The sequence below is a fragment of the Oncorhynchus kisutch genome, unplaced genomic scaffold (genome assembly GCF_002021735.2).
Source record: "Oncorhynchus kisutch isolate 150728-3 unplaced genomic scaffold, Okis_V2 Okis03b-Okis08b_hom, whole genome shotgun sequence".
NCBI lineage: Eukaryota > Metazoa > Chordata > Actinopteri > Salmoniformes > Salmonidae > Oncorhynchus > Oncorhynchus kisutch.
Window position 1 is genome coordinate 4889410 of NW_022261980.1, and position 23617 is coordinate 4913026.

The 23617-nt window shown below is 43.1% G+C and overlaps 2 protein-coding genes and 1 pseudogene across 3 annotated transcripts; 1 reads left to right on the forward strand and 2 right to left on the reverse strand.

Moving 5' to 3' along the window:
• The window catches only part of LOC116359567 (ceramide synthase 2-like), a 29774-nt pseudogene extending 21785 nt beyond the window's left edge, over positions 1 to 7989 (reverse strand).
• A 1161-nt stretch (positions 7990 to 9150) lies between these two features.
• Positions 9151 to 15018, reverse strand: LOC109877367 (protein Lines homolog 1). The gene is made up of 7 exons (XM_031812626.1): positions 14911 to 15018; positions 13699 to 14106; positions 13514 to 13603; positions 13134 to 13275; positions 12262 to 12870; positions 11452 to 11635; positions 9151 to 9907 (listed from the first exon to the last, which is right to left on the reverse strand). Exons 2-7 carry the CDS (start codon positions 14050 to 14052, stop codon positions 9193 to 9195), a joined length of 2094 nt encoding a protein of 697 aa, XP_031668486.1. The 5' UTR covers positions 14053 to 14106; positions 14911 to 15018; the 3' UTR covers positions 9151 to 9192.
• Positions 14566 to 22998, forward strand: LOC116359624 (ankyrin repeat and SOCS box protein 7). 2 transcript variants are annotated; one of them, XM_031812627.1, is made up of 6 exons: positions 14566 to 14867; positions 15781 to 15893; positions 16360 to 16464; positions 16582 to 16735; positions 18743 to 19348; positions 21379 to 22998. In XM_031812627.1, exons 3-6 carry the CDS (start codon positions 16378 to 16380, stop codon positions 21516 to 21518), a joined length of 987 nt encoding a protein of 328 aa, XP_031668487.1. In that variant the 5' UTR covers positions 14566 to 14867; positions 15781 to 15893; positions 16360 to 16377; the 3' UTR covers positions 21519 to 22998. The 2 variants fall into 2 exon arrangements, with proteins under 2 accessions (XP_031668487.1, XP_031668489.1); XM_031812629.1 differs by lacking the exon at positions 14566 to 14867 and adding an exon at positions 15122 to 15445.
• Positions 22999 to 23617: the final 619 nt, after the last annotated feature.

Consider the following 23617-nt stretch of genomic DNA (forward strand, 5'->3'; position numbering starts at 1 on the left):
GTCTATTTGTAAAAGGTGTAAGTGTGATTTCTAATATGTAGGGTTAATACCTGGCCAGGGTTTCTGGAGTGAGAGAGATAGTAGAGTTCGAGGATGGGGTTGTCTGGTACTCTCAGTCTGGCCTTCTCCCGGATCCCCACTGAGGCTGCTAGAGGCGTGGCTATCAACCTGGGGGACAACATACAAACGCAGTTAAATACATTGGACTTTACAATGGGGCAGAATGTTCAGATTTTTTCATTTTCAAAACTGGTAGAATTTTTACCTTGTAGGCACATGCAAGTTACCACAGGTGAGATTAACTACACGGCAAACGAGAATCATTGCCTCCAACTAAATTAACTTGAATAAACTTGAATGCACACACGCACAAACACTGTAGCAAAGCAGGCTAAATTGTAACTTAACATCTACTTCCCTGTAGCAACCTATAAAAGGGGCTTTTTTTGTTCAGCGAGCTCTCCTTTCAAACTGGTATCTGATGAGTAGGAATTCTATGGTGTAGGGAGACAGTGAGGTAGAGGTTTGAACTCAACATGGTTCAGTAGTATATAAACAACACGGAGTATGAGCCGGTTCTCTGGACACAGCATTGTCCTGGACTTGAAACCATTTCAATGGAAATTGAACAAAATATAATATATTACAGTGATGTGAAAAAGTATTTGCTAATTTTCTCTACTTTCACATATTGTTTATACTGAATGTTACCAGATATTCAACCAAATCTTAATATTAGATAAAGGAACCCGAGTGAACAAACAACACAACAATGACATACTTATTTCATAAACAAAGTTATGCAACACCCAATGCCCTGTGTGAAAAAGTAAGGCCCCCTTAGACTCAATAACTGGTTGTGCGTCCTTTAGCTGCAATGTGTGGCAGGTAGCCTAGTGATTAGAGCATTGGGCCAGTAACCTAAAGGCTGCTGGTACGAATCCACAAGCCGACAAGGCTCTGTCAACGTGCCCTTGAGCAAGGCACTCAAACCTAATAGACCCATGACGTCCAAAAAGTGATACTTTTGACTCATCTGTCCATAGAGCATCCTTCCAAGAGTCTTGATGATCATCCAGGTGCTTCCAGGTGCTTTTTGGCAAACTTGAGTCAACTGGTTAGATGAGATGGGTCCCATTATGTCTGGAGAAAACCAAACACTGCATTCCACAGTAAGAATCTCATACCAACTGTCAAGCATGGTGTTGGTAGTGTGATGGTTTGGGGATGCTTTGCTGCCTCAGGAATCAGGTAGCTGGACGACTTGCCTTAATAGAAGAAGCCATGAATTCTGCTCTGTATCACAGAATTCTACAGAAGAATGTCAGGCCATCCGTCTGTGAGCTGAAACTGAAGCACCGCTGGGTCATGCAGCAAGACAATGATCCAAAACACACAATCAAGTTTACATGAAAATGGCTAAAAATCTCACATTTTAAGTTTTGGAATGGCCTGGCCAAAGTCCAGACCTAATCCCAATTGAGATGCTGTGGCAGGACTTGAAACGAGCAGTTCATGCTTGAAAACCCACAAATGTCGCTGAATTAAAGCAGTCCTGCATGCAAGAGTGGGACAAAATTCCTCCACAGCGATGTGAGAGACTGATCAACAACTACAGGAAGTGTTTTGCTTGCAGTCATGGCAGATAAAGGTGGCACAACCAGTTATTGAGTGCAAGGGGGAAATGACTTTTTTCACACAGGACAATTGGGTGTTGGATAACTTTGTTAATTAAATAAATAAAATAAGAATCCATTTTTTTTTGTGCTATTTGTACTCTCAGGTTGCCTTTATCTAAAATGAGGTTTTGGTTGAAGATCTGATAACATTCAGTATCAAAAATCAGAAAGGAGGCCTATACTTTTCCACTGCGCTGTACCTGCCATTTAGCAGACTTCTATCCAAAGCCACATACAGTCAAGTGAGCATACATTTTAGGTATGGCTGGTCCCGGGAATTAAACCCTCAATCCTGGCAATGCAAGCGCCATGCTCTACTAACTGAGCCAGGACTACAGGAGAACATGTTTCTTAGTCAAGGCTTAATCTTTGTTTGGGAAACTGCCCCTATATGTTCAGCAAGCTCACCTTTCGAACAGGTATCTGACCAGTAGGAAGCCTATGGCGTAAGGCAACGTCACATAGAGGTCAGAGGCTTTGGCGTAGACACGCCCATCTCGGTCCTCTAGGTCCGCCCAGGTCAGGTTGACTGGCAGCCAGAAGCGGTCCCACCAGATCCACTCGTATAAGGTGTCAATCATCCTAACGACACAGGGGTAGAAGAGGAGCGTTATGTTAGAAAACACATGTCAATAGGTATCACGTAAGGAAAAGAGGAGGCTGGTGAGGAGAGGACAGCTCATAGTAATGGCTGAGATGGTGTGAATGGAATGCTTACAGAAACATGGAACAAGTGTTTGATACCATTCCATTTATTCCGTTCCAGCCATACTAAGCTCTCGTCTTCCGATTTAACGTGCCACCAGCCACCACTGTTATCAAGTGAGGCCTGATGAAGACCTAAGGTAAAGTGGAAACGATGTCGCCAATAAACCACATGGGAGCAAGATTGCAGTGTGCAGAGTCTCTTTCAATCATTTGCTGAATAGATGTTTTTATATCCAGCACCTCAAAGACATTGTTTACATTGTTTGCAATCATTGTACCATCTAAACCGCTGTGAAATATATTTTCAACAACCAAAAAACATAGTATTTTCAGCAGTTTGAGCCTGGGGTACGAAATGCTAAGTAAAAAAATGTGAAAAGGAAACTTAAAGAGGGGAAGCTTAGAAATAGTGTACATGGAATTGCTTCAATGACAATGACAGATCTATAACTCCCATCTATATCTGAATTCTGTCAGGTTGAGCACAAAGGTATAGAATGGCAGATCTATAACTCCCATCTATATCTGAATTCTGTCAGGTTGAGCACAAAGCTATAGAATGGCAGATCTATAACTCCCATCTATATCTGAATTCTGTCAGGTTGAGCACAAAGGTATAGAATAACAGATCTATAACTCCCATCTATATCTGAATTCTGTCAGGTTGAGCACAAAGTTATAGAATGGCAGATCTATAACTCCCATCTATATCTGAATTCTGTCAGGTTGAGCACAAAGGTATAGAATAACAGATCTATAACTCCCATCTATATCTGAATTCTGTCAGGTTGAGCACAAAGGTATAGAATAACAGATCTATAACTCCCATCTATATCTGAATTCTGTCAGGTTGAGCACAAAGGTATAGAATAACAGATCTATAACTCCCATCTATATCTGAATTCTGTCAGGTTGAGCACAAAGGTATAGAATGACAGATCTATAACTCCCATCTATATCTGAATTCTGTCAGGTTGAGCACAAAGGTATAGAATGACAGATCTATAACTCCCATCTATATCTGAATTCTGTCAGGTTGAGCACAAAGGTATAGAATGACAGATCTATAACTCCCATCTATATCTGAATTCTGTCAGGTTGAGCACAAAGGTATAGAATGACAGATCTATAACTCCCATCTATATCTGAATTCTGTCAGGTTGAGCACAAAGCTATAGAATATAGAGGTATAGGTATAGAATGCAGCTTTAACCATGTTTTGAAGCAATACAGTTTGTTTACAAGTACACTGTTTACAAACAACAGAGTAAAACAAACAAACTAATATTTTGGGTTCTGATGGGGCTAATTAGGCAATTGAACTAATCTGATAAGGCACCTTTAAAAGTTATATTCTTCAAGGAACAATGTGTATATACTGTTAATTTATAAGTCTAAAAAACAGAAGTCCCAAATCGCCGATTGACCCTTAAAGATGGAATCTGCAGTAGAGGAAACAGAGCCACTGTCCGCCCCACGGCCGCTGTTATTGTTTGTTTTGTCAAAGAAGGTGAAGAGTGTCGCAAAGTAAAATTGCAGTACACTATTCTGCTGTTCTATTGCCTGTGCAATGATGTCCAAGAGAAAAACACATGTTGGTATTTGTTCTAATCTGGCAGACTGACATGGCAGTTGAACCAATAGGATTACAGTTAAGGGGTTGAACTTAGAATTGGGTGAAGTTTGCATTTGCATGTACTTTATTTATTAACCAGGAATTGATCATGATATATTGTTCATAAATCACTAGTTCCGGATATCAAGAGTGCATTCATTCACTATCAGTCAGATTTGATACCATTTTACAACATGAGTTGATGAGTTCGTTGGACACCAGTGCTGTAGGTCGTGTAGATAGTGTGGGTGTGTATAACCTAGGTCACTCCAGTCAAGTGCACATGCAGTTCTTTATTTCCAATGCAAATATTGACACAACAGCCTTCGCCTCTTTCTCAAGATGCTTCCCCACACCTTGTCCAACACACACACGTCAGCAGAGAAAACATCACTGGCAGCGGTAGTTAATGAAATCGAGGGCTGCAGCCTAGCAACATATATCCCAGTAAATCACAGACTAGACTTTTTCTTTGTCGTTTTGTCTAAACCAAGATCAACGCTGAAACGGATCACAACCCCTAGTGGTCAAGTCATGGTACAAGAGTTATGGAGTTCTTCGAATCCCAGATGGCAGTGAGTTGACATACAGCAGGGTTCCCCCAATGGGGGGTTTTATTAGGCCCCCCAAGTGTTCAGCCCAATTATTTATTTATTGTTGGACATAAAGACTGTAAAAACAGCATGAAATCATCTCCAAGTGATTTTAATGTTGTAAATGTGTTCCCAAGTATTCCCACACCTAGTAGAGCCGTGGCGTATATAAACGTAAGCAAGGATTGAAATGATGTCTTAGTCACATATTATATCGGTTTGGGCTTCTTGCAGTCTACACCCCAACCAGTCTACACCCCAAATTTGCAGTCTACACCCCAACCATCCACACAAGGAAGTAATCATTCCTAGGCTGAATCTAGTTGATAATCCCTAACGTACAGACTGATTCATGTGAAGGGAAAACAAACTACTAGTGAATAATGTCAACAATATCAATAGGGGGCCTCTATGGCCCTGGGCAGATTCTGATGACACACACACACGCCCCTAAACAAGTGCAGACTATTTACTCTTCTTGTCATTTAGTCTTTCACACTGATGTGTGTGTGTGTGTGTGTGTGTGTGTGTGTGTGTGTGTGTGTGTGTGTGTGTGTGTGTGTGTGTGTGTGTGTGTGTGTGTGTGTGTGTGTGTGTGTGTGTGACGTGCTCACATTTGTGTGTGAGACTCGTTGCCCCCATGGGGTCCATTTTGATGACATCACTGCTGATGTCAGCACATCCCAGGGCTCTCTGCAGTGTTCTGTATAGTCAGTGTGTAACTCAGCACATCCCAGGGCTCTCTGCAGTGTTCTGTATAGTCAGTGTGTAACTCAGCACATCCCAGGGCTCTCTGCAGTGTTCTGTATAGTCAGTGTGTAACTCAGCACATTTCACTGCCCTGAAAAAACATAACAACAACGCCACATCACAATGTCTTTGCGGAGACAATGGAACCACCAACCAAACACATCTACAGGTCGAAATGGAACAACAAAACAACCTTTTAACCACAGAAATTGAATACTAGTTATATTGCTGTGGACTGATGGGTAATGTCCTTTCTAGTAATTATGTGTCTATGCGTTTAACCTTATCTTGCACTGATTACACATCTGTGACGCAATTGCATTATGATTTGAAGATAATATTGTGGTGCCAAGCATATTACATACTGGCACTACCTAGCCTGAGTACCTGTATGTTTGTTTTACTACAACAGATACAAACTACCTATCAAACACCTGTCTATCAAGTACCTGTCTATCAACACCTGAACAGCAATAAGTCCAACTGACCTGTGTTAGTATGCCACTGAGAGAACATTCTGGAATGGCAGTGTGCGATATGTATGGTGTATGTTGCTGTATGAGATGAGTTCAATGTGTATGACATGGGTAATATTCAATGTAGGGTAGGTATTATGTTGAGGATGTAATGTACAGTGTTTATCATGTATACAGCAGTACTGTGTGTCTAAGACTATTTTCACCTGGGGGAACATTACAGTTTATCCTATACTAGCAGCCATGCTAGACAACCTAGTCACCTCGGACTAGTCCATAGAGCGATGGGCAGTGTGTATTAGCGGTAGAACACAGCCGATAAAGAAGGCCTTTTGCATTGTTAGCGTTCTGTTGAAGATCATCTGGGGATTCAGACATTCAGTCAGTGAAGAACATGACAAAGCACACTCTGTCTGCATATTGTATATGTTTCCTTCTCTTTCTCCTCTCCCTCCCTGGTCTCTCTGTTTCTTTCTCTCTCCCGCTGGTATCTGTCCATCTCTTTCTCTCCTCTGACTCTCTCTCTCCCTGGTCTCTCTCTCTCTCTCTCTGTTGCTCTCCGCTCTCTCTCTCCATCCAAAAATACAGGGGCACAGGGTTCAACTGTACTGGTATCGTACTTTTTCATCAACTTTCTCAAGCATGATAAATGTTTGTCGGTAGGGAAGCATACCAGAACGAGGGAGTGATTTATTATCTTTGACGTGCATGAAGAGATCAAATACATACATCACGCAAGAGGTTTGCAGAATATGACTGAGTGGGAAAGACGTTATACATGTATACAGAGACATGATTAAGACAGAACCTACAACAGACTGTATGCTCAACTCACATAGTATTTTAATGATTGAAAAAACAATGGCTCCAATGTATCAAAGATGATCTTTAGATTTTAACCCTGAAAATGACTGTTCAGTCCAAAACGTACAACTAAGTGCAGAATAGGAGGCCAAAAGGTGAAAGGGAGGATAAAATAGTGTTTTCCTCATTCCACACACACACACACACACACACACACACACACACACACACACACACACACACACACACACACCACTAGATATCCCAAAGAACTGTGACAGGCACTGTTAACTGTAAAGCAATCCGTTTCCATGAGTACATGCTCTCCAAACACAAACATTTTTTGAGTAAAACCAGTCAAGATTTATCTTAAAACTCTGATTACATTTGGAGATGTTTTATAGTTCCATTTAAACCAAAATGGTAATTACACTTCACTGGTTGAATGCTGATGACTTCACGTGGGCGATCCAGCTAAAGTGCCAGAGATCCATCATAGTTTGAGTTTAGGCCGGTTACAAAACTATAAATCAATCAACCTCGAGAGCGTTCAGAAAAGCCTTAGGTGGAGAATCTCTATACACTCACTGACCTACTAAGAAAACAGAGGGTCTATTCAGTCCAATCCTAACATGTAAGATAAAGCTTAGCTCCTCTAACAGGGGAACATGCTCACCTGAACGAGACGATTTAACATCAACCTCACTCATACAACTCCCACAGGTTGCTTGGGACAGACGCGAGTTGAAACCCGCTCCTCCGTTAACGAGGACAGGTGTAAAACAACAGAAAACCAACGATAGCTATTCACATCCCAGGTAGAGGACCCCAGACAACACTCCTACAGCACATTCCCTGAAACCATCCAATGAATCCAAGGTCATAGGGAAACAGAATATACCACACGGCTTCCCACCGTTCCACCCTCAATATGCAAACCAGGTAAGGTAGGTCCTGTCCTCACCCTCAGTAGGGAAACCAGGTAAGGTAGGTCCTGTCCTCACCCTCAGTAGGGAAACCAGGTAAGGTAGGTCCTGTCCTCACCCTCAGTAGGGAAACCAGGTAAGGTATGTCCTGTCCTCACCCTCAGTAGGGAAACCAGGTAAGGTATGTCCTGTCCTCACCCTCAGTAGGGAAACCAGGTAAGGTATGTCCTGTCCTCACCCTCAGTAGGGAAACCAGGTAAGGTAGGTCCTGTCCTCACCCTCAGTAGGGAAACCAGGTAAGGTAGGTCCTGTCCTCTCCCTCAGTAGGGAAACCAGGTAAGGTATGTCCTGTCCTCACCCTCAGTAGGGAAACCAGGTAAGGTAGGTCCTGTCCTCACTAGAGCTGTTGATGTAATGTTGACTGTGGGAAACAAACAGGCGTGACAGTCCCTCCATTCAGTAGGCAGGCTCTCTCTCCCTCCCTCTCTCTCCCTCGCTCCCTCTCCCTCACTACCTCTCCCTGTCTTTGTTTGACATTCTTTAAAGGGTCACACCCAGCTCCGGCACAATTGGACAGGAGTGTTTTCCTTCCCCTCCAGGTACGTTGTCGTAGAGGGACAATAATGGAGAAGTGTCACGATGCAACACACACACAGAGAGAGATAAACAGACAGACACACACACACAGAGAGATGAGACAGACAGACACACACACAGTGATAAACAGACAGACACACACACACAGAGATGAGACAGACAGACACACACACACAGAGATGAGACAGACAGACACACACACAGAGATGAGACAGACAGACACACACACACACAGAGAGAGACAGACAGACACACACACACAGAGAGATAAACAGACAGACACACAAACAGAGAGATAGAGAGGCACACAAAGAGAGATAAACAGACAGACACACACACACAGAGATGAGACAGACACACACACACAGATGAGACAGACAGACACACGAACAGCCCCGCTACCTGCAGTCAGAGGTGATAATCTGTGGCTTGTTTGCATTGATCTCCAGATAACGCAGACAAGAGAATAGGAGCTACTCCTCCACACAATAGTCCCTCTAGTAAAACATAGAACGAGGTGAAAACAGAAGTAAGGAGATCAACAGAGACAGGTGGGAAAAATAGTGACGTTCTGTTGACTTGTTTAAGTGACGTTTGGATGGACCGAAGAGAGGGAGCCAAAATAAAATCTACAAAGTTGAAAGAGGTGTGTGTTTACTTACGATGGTCATGCAAACAGGACGTGTTGCTTTTGGAACGTCTTTATGATTCAAATGTAGTTGGAAATTAAAGGAAGTGGTCATCATAACCATCCCTTCATAAACAATGCTTACCTTAAGTTACCATCCAACCACAAGGTCCCCAAAAAGAGAATCCCATTCACAAATAGGATGCCATGAAAAATGTTAAAGTATTAAAATATACATTTAAGAAATCTAGAAGGCGCTGTTGAAGGATTCCCACAATTCATGCTTATTCCATCCTGATTCCAGGAATCTTCCAAAAGCAAATGTAAAGTTATAGGAATTTGACAACCCTCAAGATATTACAAATGAGACCAAATGCATTTACCACCATGTAACATTTATTACATCATTACGGAGTTCAACGCTGTGGACAACATCTCTTCGCTTCAATCTGTGTCAGCAGTTTCAAGAGCGAGGTGGCATTGTAAGGGAACAGACTCCTCCTCTGCAGTCTAGTCACCACCGCTCTGAGCTCTGTCAGACACATAACAGTCCTATCAAAATAGTGGCTGTTGTGTGTGTGAACCACAGAGTCGCTGTGTAGCCTATCCTGTGTAAGGCCTGATGGGAGGTCACCGTCCTCAGTCTCAGACTCCTCTGAGCTGCCGTAGTCCACCAGACGGAGAGGGGGAGTAGAGGCCAGGGCAGTTGCACTCCCTGAAGGCAGACACAAGCTGGGCTGCAGACATGGAGCTGGCTCTGGGTCCACGAAGGTAACTGATCCTCCAGAATGGCTGGAAGTAGACACGATTCCACGAGAGGCACACAACGACTGCTGGAGTTCCTCTCTCAGGTTGTCCAATAGTTGATCGTCTTTCTGGCTAATCTTCCAGCTCAGTTTACACCGGTCCGACCCATCTATCTTCTGACAGACCGTTCGGAAGCCTTCCCAGTCGTCCCGGAGGTGTTTTAGGTAACGGACAAAGTACTCGAGGAAGCAGGTTTCCGTTGAGATGAGGAAATCGAGGAGAATGCTGTGGTCGAAGGAGATGTTGCGGAGGAGGAAGAGAAAGTGACAGTGGGGGTTGCCGCCGACAACACACACAGCATCAGCTTCCAGGTCAGACGACACTCTGTAGGAAGACAGACAGAAGAGTCAGACATCTCAAGGACATAATAGGCTTGTTTCCCGGACACAAAATAAGACTAATCCTGGATTTGCCAGCATCTGCATTGAGCATTGTTTTTAGTCCAGTGTCTGGGAAATTGGTCCAATCAGGTTCTCAACCTACTCCTTTATGTGGGTGACTGATCTTAGATAATCAGAGATATCAAAATGTCAGATTTTCATAAGCAGAATCAAACCAACCACTGACAAAACTGCAATTCAGAATTCATCTAAAAGAAAGCCACATAGAAATACTGCCTTTTTGTCGCTCTTGCACGGGTGATTCCTTGATCCACCTCTACGCAGACGACACCATTCTGTATACATCTGGCCCTTCCTTGGACACTGTGTTAACAAACCTCCAAACGAGCTTCAATGCCATACAACACTCATTCTGTGGCCTTCAACCGCTCTGAAAACGCTAGTAAAACTAAATGCATGCTATTCAACCAATCACTGCCCACACCGGCACGCCCGACTAGCATCACTACTCTGGACGGTTCTGACTTAGAATATGTGGACTACTACAAATACCTAGGTGTCTTGCTAGACTGTAACCTCTCCTTCCAGACTCATATCAAACACCTCCAATCCAAAATGAAATCTAGAATTGGCTTCCTATTTCGCAACAAATCCTACTTCACTCACACTTCCAAACATACCCTCGTAGAACTGACTATACTACCGTTCCTCGACATCAGCGATGTCATTTACAAAATAGCCTCCAACACCCTACTCAGCAAACCGGATGCAGTCTATCACAGTGCCATCTGTTTTGTCATCAAAGCCCCATATACCACCCACCACTGCGACGTGTATGCTCTCGTTGGCTGGCCCTCGCTACATATTCGTTGCCAGACCCACTGGCTCCAGGTCATCAATACGTCTTTGCTAGGTAAAGCTCTGCCTTATCTCAGCTCACTGGTCACCATAACACCCAACCGTAGCACATGCTCCAGCAGGTATATCTCACTGGTCATCCCCAAAGCCAACACCTCCTTTGGCCGCCTTTCCTTTCAGTTCTCTGCTGCCAACGACTGGAATGAATTGCAAAAATCGCTGAAGCTGGAGACTTATATCTCCCTCACTAACTTTAAGTATCAGCTATCTGAGCAGCTTACCGATCACTGCAGCTGTATACAGCCCATCTGTAAATAGCCCATCCAACTACCTACCTCATCCCCATATTGTTTTTATATACTTTTTTTTTGCTCTTTTTCACACCAGCATTTCTACTTGCACATCATCATCTGCACATCTATCACTCCAGTGTTAATTTGCTAAATTGTAATTACTTCGCTACTATGGCCTATTTATTGTATTTATTTTATTGTGTTATTGACTATTCGTTTGTTTATGTGTAACTCTGTGTTGTTTTTTGTCGCACTGCTTTGCTTTATCTTGGCCAGGTCACAGTTGTAAATGAGAACTTGTTCTCAACTAGCCTACCTGGTTAAATAAAGGTGAAATAAAAAACATAATGACGGTATGTATTAGGTTGTATGGTACCTGTGATGGAGGTATAGTAGGAGTAAAGCCTTTGCTGCTTCCATCATGTCGTCGTCCTGCTCTCCAAACACCAAGGACACCCAGCAGCAGGAGTGAGATCCCTGCTTCAGCTGGACCCCACGCTGCCTCAGGAACAGCAGCAACGCACTTAAATAGCCATGGATGCCTATGGTATTACATACACCTGTGGGACCAGAGACAAGTGAATGGTCAGAGTGGGTAGAAGTTGCCTCTACCCACTGATTCCAGATCAGATATTTTCACAGCCATAATGGTTAAGGTTTGGATCTGGGTAGGGTAATCTGATTCTAGACCTGAGGTTAGGGGACCTGATGAACTTTTGCCTTGAAAGAGACAATACTTATAGTGAAATACTGTTCTTGTGTGTTATGTGTTGGGAAACATTGCCCCCTATTGCATACATCTGTCTGAATTATCGTTCCTGTCATCATGATGTTTTTCTCCTTCTGATTATTTGAGCTTTAGAAACTAGTCATGTTAAAGTTGGACTCAGTGATATGACAGATGCAGAAAGTAAACAGCATAGTGGGTCAATTCCTGCAACAACTTCCACGAGGCTCAACATCGCTGTTTTGGTACCGTGGCTACCACGCTCAAACAGAGCAAAGCGAACACATGCACAGATACTGTGAATGACTGTGTGAGAGAGAATTATTGCATGTCTCTCTTCTCAATATCTGCGGTGCTGCTCGTGGCAACATCATTTCGCTGAGTCTACCTTTAAGGTAGAATAAACATTGTGCCTAGCGTAGATATGGTTAATAACATTTACAAATAGTCCTATATTACCTTTCCCACCAGCAGATTGGATTTTGTATTCCAGTGACTTGAGCACAACTAGACTAACAGCCCTCAGCATCACATGATCGAACGCATCACTGCTCCCTCCACACGATTGGCCTGTCCCTCCAAAGAAAATGGCCGCCGATTCCACTGGAACACACTGTAACCGATCAGTGTGCACTGCCAGCAACACATCATCAGCTAGTGTAAGAATGTCACTGGTCATGTGATCATCTCCATGCGTTAGGGAGGACGCCTCGCCAAAACCCATGTCCTCGCCTGCCTTCTGAAGGAGAATCCTCTTTAAAAGCAGAAGCACTTGTTTCTTCACAAAATAGTGGACATGAGAGTCGACTATCCGCAGTAGCGCCGATGCCTGTACGAGGGAGAGCCTTGAGCTGGTGAAACAGACACTGGTGGTGCTTAGTTTGAACCTGGCTGCAGTGAGCACTTCTAGTAAGTCTAGGAGGTTAGTCAGAGTTGTAGCCCAGTCTGCCGTGTTACTACTGGGGTATGACGCAGAGTTCCCATGGCCCAGACTCTCTACAGGGACAAGCTGGGAGTAAGCAGCAGTGAGAGCTGTGTCGAATGTGGCAAGAAGTTTCTCCACAGTCCCTGAGGGGAAAAGAAAGAGAAGGCCCCACTGTGGCTAAAACCAATGTACATTGTATTGACATGGAAGATGCATAGGTAGGTAGAATACAATTACAATGTCAACACTCATAGCCACACTGTAGTTACACTATTCCAGCCTATGTGGCCTAACTACCACGTAAATACATGGTAAATACATAGGATTTGGCACCAAGTGGAACTTATTTGGAGTCAAATAAAAGACACATGTTGGTACAATTGATGGATGAATTGTGTTTCAATACCAGGTTCATATTCTGCTGTTTCTTTTAGAACTGCTTTCAGGACAGTGGTAAGTGACCATGTGGATGCATCCAGTTCGGTGCCAGAGCAAGGGTTCTGGAGCACTTGCAAGCACTTCCATTCCCAAATCTGGTTGACTGTATTCTAGTAAAAAAAAAGAGAGAACTGAATGTAAGAATCTGCTTAAATAAAGCCTGGTAGGCCTGTGTGTGAATAGGATTTTACAGTATCAGGTGACAGATTTGGGTTCTATAATGTGAGACTGTCTGATGCACACAGAACTCCAAGAGTTACTTGACTAGTATTCAATATAACTTACTTGACTATGCAATACAATATAGTCATAAATCACACAAGATATGAGAGCAATCAGAAAACTCACAAAGCAACGCAGCTCAAAAATAACATAGGAGGATACACTCTTTACAGCTAGATGAGACAGCAACCTGTCCTTGCAGCAGGCAAGGTGAACCTGTGGGAGGTGGAAACAAAAATGTTATTACTATAAACAAACCCAAAGGACAATACAAATATATTTTCCAATTATATGCAGGAAACCAAACTCACAAGTTTGGACATAAAATCCATATGCTGGAATAATACTGTAGAAACATCTTTGAAGTAAAGGCTGGTTTCTTGAGACAGTTGTTGAGATGTCAGCTTGGAGCTTATTTTCTCCACCAGAGTCAACACAAGACAAGCCAGTTCAGTTCCATTTGGGTTTGGAGAATATTTGGAGGACGTTAGATCTCTGGACTGGTCCTGATGCTGAGAATGATAACCATCACTGGCATCAAGAGTCAGTTCACATACACATGTGAAAATGGAGGATGCCAACTCATGGCTACTCATTTTGCTGGGTGATGTTCTCGACAATAAACCTCTGTAAGCATCATTTAGGACATGAAATTGTTCATTCATGTTGACACCGCGTTTGGGTTTTCAATGATCACGGGGGTCTTGGCAGTGGTCAATCTGAAAAAAGAAAAAGTAGCACAGAGTTTTTCGGATTTTGATTAGATTTCTGTCACGCGAACCACATTCTAAACGTTACTAAGCGTGCATAAAATAAATTGCAAGGATGGTATTATACATGTTTTCTGTACACTTTTGTATAGCGCAACACTGAATATTAAAATGATATCCCGACGGCATAAATTTATCTTTTGAAAAATAAGCATTCTTCGACTTTGCACCGACCATCTCGAAACAATAATTGTTAACATCTCTTCCTGTTTGGTTTGCGTTGCATGCTGTGACTTGTAGTGCGATGTATAATGTACAGTTAAAACACTTTAAATGTTGTCGTACATCCTAACGTTTCTGGACCGAAAATGACCAATTTAGTCTATATTGTATTTAAAATATAAATTTGTAATTTTCATTTTTAAAGTATTATCTTAATTTTAGGTTCTGGCTGTGTTGTGTACAGACAGTGCACCACGTGACTGAACACGGAAGTATAGCGTGCGATAACATTTAGTAGAAAATTGGGAAGGAGTTCACTCATTCTATTGTGTTAACAATGAGAAGAATTATAGCCATAGAAACCGTTGGCCTACTTTGTTAGAAATCGAGCTAAACAGACTGAAGTTCATAAAGTTTTGCAGAAGGATGCTGATTTGACAGCTCAAATTCCTCGCTCCTTGTGCCTGATTGGCTAAAACAAGCCCGTTGAAATTGGGGGTTCGCATCGGTGGAGAATGGCTAGCAAGCCTGCTAGCTTCTTATTTTAAGTAAGAATAATGCATTAATTCATCAAAGCTAGCTAACACCTACCTTGTGTAGTTGAAGTATGGTTGCCTTCTCGAGTCGTGCACATGTTCACGTAGCTATTAAATTGTTACAAATGTTTTAAAACTCTGAAATCCAATGCATTCCTAGTAGCTTGAAAAACTGGGTAACGATTTAGGCTAATTGCTAACCAGCAGTAGTTGATCGATTAATTTATTCCTTAAAAGGGAATTGTGTGTATATATAGCAATATATCAGCGCAGTGTACCGTAGTATCATGCCGTAGTTTGTGGGCATGTAGATATATAATTAAAATAAGTCAGAATGGAGTGGAACAAGTTGGGGTCGCAGTACTAGCTAGCTAACGTTAGCTAACTAGCTAAAATTCCATTGTTTGAGTACATAGTTAGCTAACTATTAGCTGGCCAATGGCTACTTGAATAACTAGGTTGCTGTGGATTATCTTTAATTAAACTTTGTCTGAAATGCATTGTCTAGTCTAGCTTTAAAGAACACCGCTATAGCTACAACATTGCCCTAATTTGGAAGACGAAAGGCAGCAGCCGACCTTCCAAAACAGGTAGCAATCTAACTGTTAGCAAGTAAGCTAGCTAACCACTACTAGTTAGCTTTTGTTTGTATCGTATTGTAAGCAATTAGCCTACTAGCTTGCTTGTTTTTACATTCAACGTTATCTAGGTATTTATAGCTATCATACCGCCATCCCATTTGGATAGAAGCTAGCTGCAGGTATAGCTAACATTACATTTATGTGAAATGTTTTAGCTATTCCCATTTCTCAGTTGCTGTCATAATGTTATGATTGTCAATGCAGTATGTTTTTTAATGCCTTCTATTGGGTAATATAAACTGATTAATGTGAATACTCCTTAAATTGTCTTTTTTTTTTTTCAGAGTCTGTGCTAGCCCACAATCCATTTGAGTGGAGTTCTTATCTGTCTGTCGTACTGTTGCGCAAGAGAGACACATGAAAATTGTCTTAACTACATAATCAACCTTGACAAAAGGTGAACATCTATCTGCTGCTGCTCAGTATGGAATACCATAGGGTCCATAAATTATACAAGTGTTATGCGCACCTAGAAGTGGTGCTGCGGTGGTCACCAACCCTGGTTCCTGCCAAGCATCAAATAGCCTACCTGTTTCAACTGATCACCGGAGCTGGTGACCACTGTGGTATAGTGCAGTGGGGACCCCTAGTTGTCTAACAGATTTTCTCTATTCCACCCAAGCACCCCTCAAGCACTTGGTTCGTTGAATGAGATGTGCTAGAACTAGAATGTGCAACGGCTTTTGATCCCAGCGGAACAGTTGGATTTAGAAAACCTGCTAATGTATAGTCAGCTGATTTATACCAATAACACAAATGTATCCATGACGATGTACTGTTATCAAAATGAAGGCCTAGCTATTTTTGACTAATAACCCAAATTAAGTGATGCAGCTTATGTGTTTACTGTCTCAACTCTCCAGACAGAGGACTAGGTGTGGATGACCCCTCCCCTTACGAGATGTAACAGGATGCTGAACCATCACTGTAGAAGGAACCCCGAGCTTCAAGAGGAGCTGCAGATACAGGCAAAGACACTTAATACCAAGACGGTCTACTCTACTGTTAGCATTTCCAACTGGTAAATGACTGCTTATGCTAAAGATGAATGCTAATGCTCTTGGTTTGTACTGTCTTTGCTCCAGGCTGCAGTGGCAGCGGGGGATGTGTACACTGTCAGGAAGATGCTGGAGCAAGGCTACTCTCCGAAGATCCGTGATGCCAACGGGTGGACCCTGCTCCACTTCTCCGCTGCCAAGGGGAAGGAGAGATGTGTCCGGGTCTTCCTGGAGCACGGAGGTGAATACGGGGGTCTGGGGTTTTGGTCCACAGGAGGTTGGGCGCACCTTAATTGGATAGGACGGGCTCCTACTAATGGCTGGAGCGGAGTCAGTGGAATTGTATCATACACATGGTTTCCATGTGTTGGATTCCATTTGCTCCGTTCCAGCCATTATTTATTTTTATGAGCCGTCCTCCCTTTAGCAGCCTCCTGTGCTGTTGTCACACGTTGAATGCAGTGTTCCTGCCTTCGTTCTTTTTCCTTGGCAGAGCTCAAAAAGCCCCTGAGGTTATAGTCACGGCTAAATTGAAACCAATGGAGGTGAAGTGTCAGTAGAGATGGGTGGAAAGACTTTTCACAACTGGCCTGGTGACAAGGTCGGTGAAAGGATTTGTCAGAATCCATGTTCCCAAAGAAAAGGAGACTAGCAGAGGAAATGTTTGTCGCACATCAAGGGTCTGCCATATGATGCTACATGCATCCATTCAGTGGCTTTATATCAGTAATCTAATCACATATTTGTTCATAATGATTATCCTTTCACATGTGCTGTTTGAGATATATTTCATATTGGTGCACCATGACAGTGCAACCTGAATCAAACTCCACCTTTGAATTGTTGGTCTATAGATGGCAGTATATAACCATTCTGGAAATGGCAGCTGTTTATCTTCTCCACAGCTTCACTCCCAGGTCATTCTAACATGGTATATAGGCTGTAAGGTGAAGTTGCCCCTAGATGCTGATCTTGGTTCGGTTTGACATTTTCCCCACTAATGGTTAAGGTTAGGACTGGGGAGGGGGAAGCTCATCCTAGATTTGTAGCTAGAGGAAACTGTACCCTATAGCAGTTTAACATTATGCTTCTAGCAGAGTGAAAATCATGTTCATTTTGTGAAATGATGATGGAATAGTGTTGCAGTCATTTATAGTTTTTATTTAACACTATTAAAATGTGTACAGATTTAGATTCCATATCATGTGGATGCAGTGATCATTACATCAAGTCCAGAGGGCGCTGTAGACCAAGTCTCTCAGTAACTGTTTTCTCTGAGCTCATTGGACGAGTCAAGGGTTTATTTTGGATTATGCGCAGAAAAATTGAGGCTGTTGAAATGTATGCATAACCAACAAAGCAAGAGAGTCTTTTGTTACCCTTGACTTAATTGTCTAAAATAATTTAACGATACGCTAAAAAGAATCTCTTTGCTGGTCAGTCAAACAGCCTACCTAATGGATTTATGTTGGATAAGAGGGGAGTCATTTTTAACAAGGCTGTTTGAATGGAAAATTCCCCTCTGGATTTAGCCTAGGCCCTAGCAGACACTGCCGTGGTCATTACCTGCACTCTCGGCCTTGGCTAATTGAAATAGCAGGACTTTAACCCCTGACCCCGCTTTCACACTCTAATGTCTCACTGATGCTAATTGTTCTAATGCTCCAGCATCTGTCTGCCCACTCTTTCCTTTCACACCACAGCAGACTTTAAAGTGGCAATCAGCAGATGAAATAATAACACAGTGGAATCCCCGCTCCTGTTTTGGTAAAAAGCTGAGATGTGGGACTGTTGAACTGTAACCACCCTCAAAATCATAGACCGAGCAATGGATGCAAGGACTGACCGTCCGTCATATCAAAGTATAGTTTAAACCATTTTTTTAGGCTGTGTAGCGATTGTTTACATTTACTTTGTTTACAAACATTGGTTTAAAACAAGCTTATATTATTGGTTCTGATGAGGTATGATAGTTGAACTGCGCTCATGAGGCATAAGTTATATTCTTCAAAAATCAATGGAAACATATAATTAATTTAAGTTCAGAAATGGATGTAGTATTTGCAGATTGTCCCTTTAATGTTTTACGCAGCTGTCACTCAATAATCCATCCTCTTGTTTCTCCTCTCTCTCTGATTGTTATTTGTTAGTGTTTTAACTGAATGTGCCATTTTCTGTTGTAATAAAGAGCCTGTAGAAGACAGTTCCCCTCACCCCCCCCCTTGTCCCCTGTCTATCTCCCCCGCAGCTGACCCTACAGTAAAGGACTTCATCGGCGGCTTCACGGCGCTCCACTATGCCGCCATGCACGGCCGTGCGCGCATCGCCCGCCTCATGCTGGAGTCGGACTTCCGCAGCGACATCATCAATGCCAAGAGCAACGATGGCTGGACGCCGCTGCATGTGGCTGCCCACTATGGCCGCGACTCTTTCGTGCGGCTCCTCCTTGAGTTCCGCGCCGAGGTGGATCCCCTCAGCGACAAGGGCACCACGCCCCTCCAACTCGCTATCATCCGTGAGCGCTCCAGCTGCGTGAGAATCCTGCTGGACCACAGCGCCAACATCGACATTCAAAATGGCTTCCTGCTGCGCTACGCCGTCATCAAGGGGAATCATTCCTACTGTCGTATGTTCCTGCAGCGGGGTGCGGACACTAACCTGGGTCGCCTCGAGGACGGGCAGACCCCGTTGCACCTATCGGCACTAAGAGACGACGTGCTGTGTGCTCAGATGCTTTACAAGTACGGCGCCGACACCAACACAAGGAACTACGAGGGCCAGACTCCCGTGGCGGTGTCGTCGAGCATGTCGGGCATCAGCCGGCCCTGCCTGGACTTCCTACAGGAGGTCACCAGTAAGTCTTGGGAGGGGCACCGTCTGGGGACACTGGGCTGTTAGTAGTACTAGTAACGTATCGCTAGTGGATATAAACACTGCTTTTAATATAATGTCATGGCTTGACTGGGACTCAGCGTTTCCCCTAGACTGCTTTATCAGACAGGCAGAACGATGACGCCCTAAAATGAACATCCGAAGATGAGTTAAATATAATTGCCAATGTATCAATACAACTTAACATATTCGTTGTCAAAAACATTTGTGCACATCAGACCAGTAAAGTAAATGAGGGCTTTCTATGAACCTGAACAGAAACATGAAGTCAAAACAGGACCGGGCGATGGAAACGCTTCAAGTCTGTTTCAGGAAGTGTTGGAGCGAGATTGTAAGTTGAGAGGAGAAAAAGAACCTCCAGAAACATAGGGACAGGGAGCGTTGTCATGGTTTTATAATGACCAGTCTTCTGTTGGGGGTGTGGCACGATGTTACCTGAAGCAGAAATCATTTTGGAGAGGCACAATGCCCTGCTGCATTCCTCTGTGTTTCTCACTGAACTTTGATATGGAGATATCAAAGAGCTCTGGGCTGCTCCCAAATGGCACCCTATACTGTATATTCCCCATAGGGCTCTGGTCAAAAGTAGTGCACTATGTAGCGAATGGGGTGGCCATTTGGGACGAAGACCTGCTGTGCTATTTCAGACTGACAGCCATGTGAAGTCAGACCCCTCTATTCATTCAGACCATAGCAAATGATCAGGCAGATCACATATCCCCCCTTATTGATTACACTGACTACCTCAGTGGATGAACCCATCTGCTGCGGCTAGCAGGGCCTTGTTGAAGGATGAATGGCACCCAGCTCTTATGAAGCTCATTGTATATTATGCCATAGATGTGTGGTGTTTCCCGTAGGTTGTTTCTCAGGTGGGTTGGTTGGGGAGCAGAGCGTCGGCCCCCTAGCTACATCCAGTGCTGTCGCTGCCAACACTGACATCTCAACTAGATAGATGTAGAGAGATTAAATGGAAACCAGAATGTCTTTTTAAAAGTTGAAATACAACCAAACATTATTTCACACTTACCTTGGCTGAAGTTGGTTCACCAACACTGATATTTCACCTGTAGTCTATAAATGATTGTCTTGAAGCCTTTGGTTGTAAAGGAGAAGTGTGACTCATCTTCCATATGCTTTGTCTTTATTTAGACAATGTGGATGAAGGGGTAGCCTATAGTTGAAGAGTGGAGAAAGCACTACCACTGTGCCGCGCTGTCGCACCGGTTTGAGATTTTAGTTCAGTTTCACCTGGAGAAAGGAAAGGACCGCTTAGTTCTGGAGACTGCAGACACACAGAGAGGACAGTATGGTTGTGGTGACAGGGAGAGACGAGGACAGTATGGTTGTGGTGACGGAGAGAGACGAGGACAGTATGGTTGTGGTGACGGACGAGGACAGTGTGGTTGTGGTGACGGACGAGGACAGTGTGGTTGTGGTGACGGACGAGGACAGTGTGGTTGTGGTGCCAGGGAGAGAGGCCATCCAGCTGGGTTGGATCCTGCCCTTGTGTGAGGGCAGGATCTCTAGCCCCATTAGACTGAGAACACTCCAGAGCTAGCTTCCTGGATGCTAATAGATTCCTAAACATTTTAAAACTGCCAATGAGAGGGTGTTTGGCCTTGACCTGCCTAATAATTTGGGAAACATGTTTTGAAAGGCTCATTATTGTCCCATTTGAAGTGTGGAATAATCTAAAGTCACAGTGAGAGGGAGCTTACTGACCAGCTGCTTGTTTCAGTTTGAGTGAAACGTCATGAATCAAAGTGAAAGGAGCAAATTGGCACTAGACATGCTTGTCTGACTCACCCTGGCTCTCCTGTAACAGCGGGACGTCCAGTCTTCTGCTCACCTTGTACATCCTCAGTCTTTTGTGCAAGATTAGTTATCAAAACACGCTTAACTTCAACCGTTATTTCTGTTCTTACTGTCCTGTTGTGGAAAAGGGCGATCTGCTTTGATCTCTTTAACAGATGTGTTGTATCTTTTCAGGACAACCCAGGACTTTGCAGGACATGTGTCGGATAAACATCCGGCATCACATAGGCCTCCAGAGCTTGACGTTTCTGGAGGACCTGCCCATTGCCAAGGTCATGAAAGACTACCTAAAACACAAGTTTGACAATGTGTGATGACAAGAGTTTTGTTTTTTATATACCACACGAACCAGGCAGACGGAGAACGTCGTTCTCTCCTTTCATCAGACTATGCAAGCATTGTGCTACCTTCCGTTGTCTGAAGCCTGGAGGAGGTGCAGGACCAGGTTTTTGTACAACCTCCAGAGGTCACATTGTAACCTCAGTTAAACACGTAGCCGGATGGAGACGGAGTATCTTTCTCCCTCGACCGTGTTTCGATCCGCGTTAGCAGCATTACGTCTTTGGATGGACGACTGAATTGGATGGATGGGAACAGGTGGCAATGTTTCAAGTAGGGCTTTGTTTCAATCATGATGAATGGTTGATGAAGGGGTGCAGTCCTACTTCCTGTTGTGGAATAAAGCTTGTTTTGATAGAAATGAGATGACCGGCGATTCGCTGCTGTCTTGTTACCCATAATGTATGTCACATGTCAGATTTCAGTCCACATCAAGCCAATGATTGTTTTTGTGGAGATGAAGTGTTCCGATTAGTTTTCATGAAGACGCCAACATTTCTTTGCTGTGGTAAATCTGGGCAAGTTGAGCACGGAGAGAGAAAGGTTTGTCAGACTGACTTTCTTTTTTTTGTGTGTAAAACTTGTTGCAGAATGGGTCAATCTTGTGATACAGCATTTGAAATAATCAGGTTATCAAAACCTCTTAATTATTCAAGTATTACAAAAGCTCAGTGTTGAGTTAACTCAAGCTTGAGTTGGCTAAAGTAGAGCTGTTTTGACCTGATTGATTGAAGGATTCACAAGTAAGTGATACTGAGGAGGGTTTTCAGTAGAGGGAAGGCCTGAGTTTCCCACATTTCCAGTAGGTGTTCACAAGATGAGTCATCCAGCACGGCTCGGTGAAGTCTGTCTGCAATGGTTACCATGTACAGACATAAACATCGTTTTAAAAAAACTATGTAAATAATTGTCATATATGTACAGCAGATATTTTTCTAGAATTATTTAAGCGACGATCTCTTGTATTCTTAATGTATTTGGAGTTTGTTGGATGGTATTGTGTGCTGTTGATGTGACCCATGTGTTGGTTTTCTATGTGTATGCGTGTCTTTTAAGAGTTTTAGAAGATACGCACGTGTATTTTTGAAACAAAATATTTAGTTAAAATAATTTTTACTTTGTGGGAGATGGAACGGGTATTGGGTTAAGAATAAAATAAGTGAATTTGTGTTTAAATGTCAATGGCCCTGTTTTTAAATCATATTTGTTCACATTTGTGTTAAGATTTTTTCCCCATCACTTTGATTGTCACTAATATTAATGAATGGTGTTTCCATAGATTTTTGCATGATTTCAAAGACAGTATTTGCATAGTTTTTTGGCCAACATTTCAAAGTGATGTCTGCGTTGTAATTCTGAACAGACATAAAGAGGTGGTAGAGGTCTTCCTCTTGCTGATGCAATGTTTTGTTTAATTTGCATCTGGCCTGTGGTCAAACGGCAGTACTCTGCTCCCTACCTTAGATTTGATTTGGATTTGAATTATAAGCGCAGACTTTTCTAATTGACTTTGAATACTTTTCGACAGCACATTATGCTGTTGCAGAGACTTTAAAACAGGGGTCGGCAACAGGGCCGCGAGCCCTCAGGATTTTCCTTTTGGGTCAAAAAAGACAAAATCAACTGGAATTCAGCTAAAAACTAATTTAATTTAGGAAATCAGTTAAAGTATTTCCATAAATAAATGATCGTGTCTCAAGGTATGAAATTGTACTTGAAAATAACGATATCTTTGAGTTGCCTACCCCTACCTTAACCAACTGGTAGAAATGTTGGAATGCAGGTTGATCCTCCATCCTTAGTTAATGAAAGGAGTTTGTTTTTATTTATATATCTATATAATGTGTGTGTGTGTGTGTGTGTGTGTGTGTGTGTGTAGTACCAGTCAAAAGTTTGGACACACCTACTCATTCCAGGTCTGTGGGGCGACGCACAATTGGCCTAGCGTCGTCCGTCCGGGTTAGGGAGGGTTTGGCCGGTAGGGATATCCTTGTCTCACCGCGACTCCTGTGGCGGGCCGGGCGCAGTGCGCGCTAACCAAGGTTGTCAGGTGCAAGGTGTTTCCTCCGACACA

Excerpts from the sequence above, each read along its gene's own strand:
- LOC116359624 (XM_031812627.1), top strand. The coding sequence starts at position 16,378 with ATGACCCCTCCCCTTACGAGATGTAACAGGATGCTGAACCATCACTGT. Across the intron at positions 16,465-16,581 it reads AAGAGGAGCTGCAGATACAG|GCTGCAGTGGCAGCGGGGGA; the intron begins GCAAAGACACTT and ends TCTTTGCTCCAG. Across the intron at positions 16,736-18,742 it reads GGTCTTCCTGGAGCACGGAG|CTGACCCTACAGTAAAGGAC; the intron begins GTGAATACGGGG and ends TCTCCCCCGCAG.
- LOC109877367 (XM_031812626.1), bottom strand. The coding sequence starts at position 14,052 with ATGAATGAACAATTTCATGTCCTAAATGATGCTTACAGAGGTTTATTG. Across the intron at positions 13,604-13,698 it reads TGGATTTTATGTCCAAACTT|GTTCACCTTGCCTGCTGCAA; the intron begins GTGAGTTTGGTT and ends CACCTCCCACAG. Across the intron at positions 12,871-13,133 it reads AACAGCAGAATATGAACCTG|GGACTGTGGAGAAACTTCTT; the intron begins GTATTGAAACAC and ends TTTTCCCCTCAG.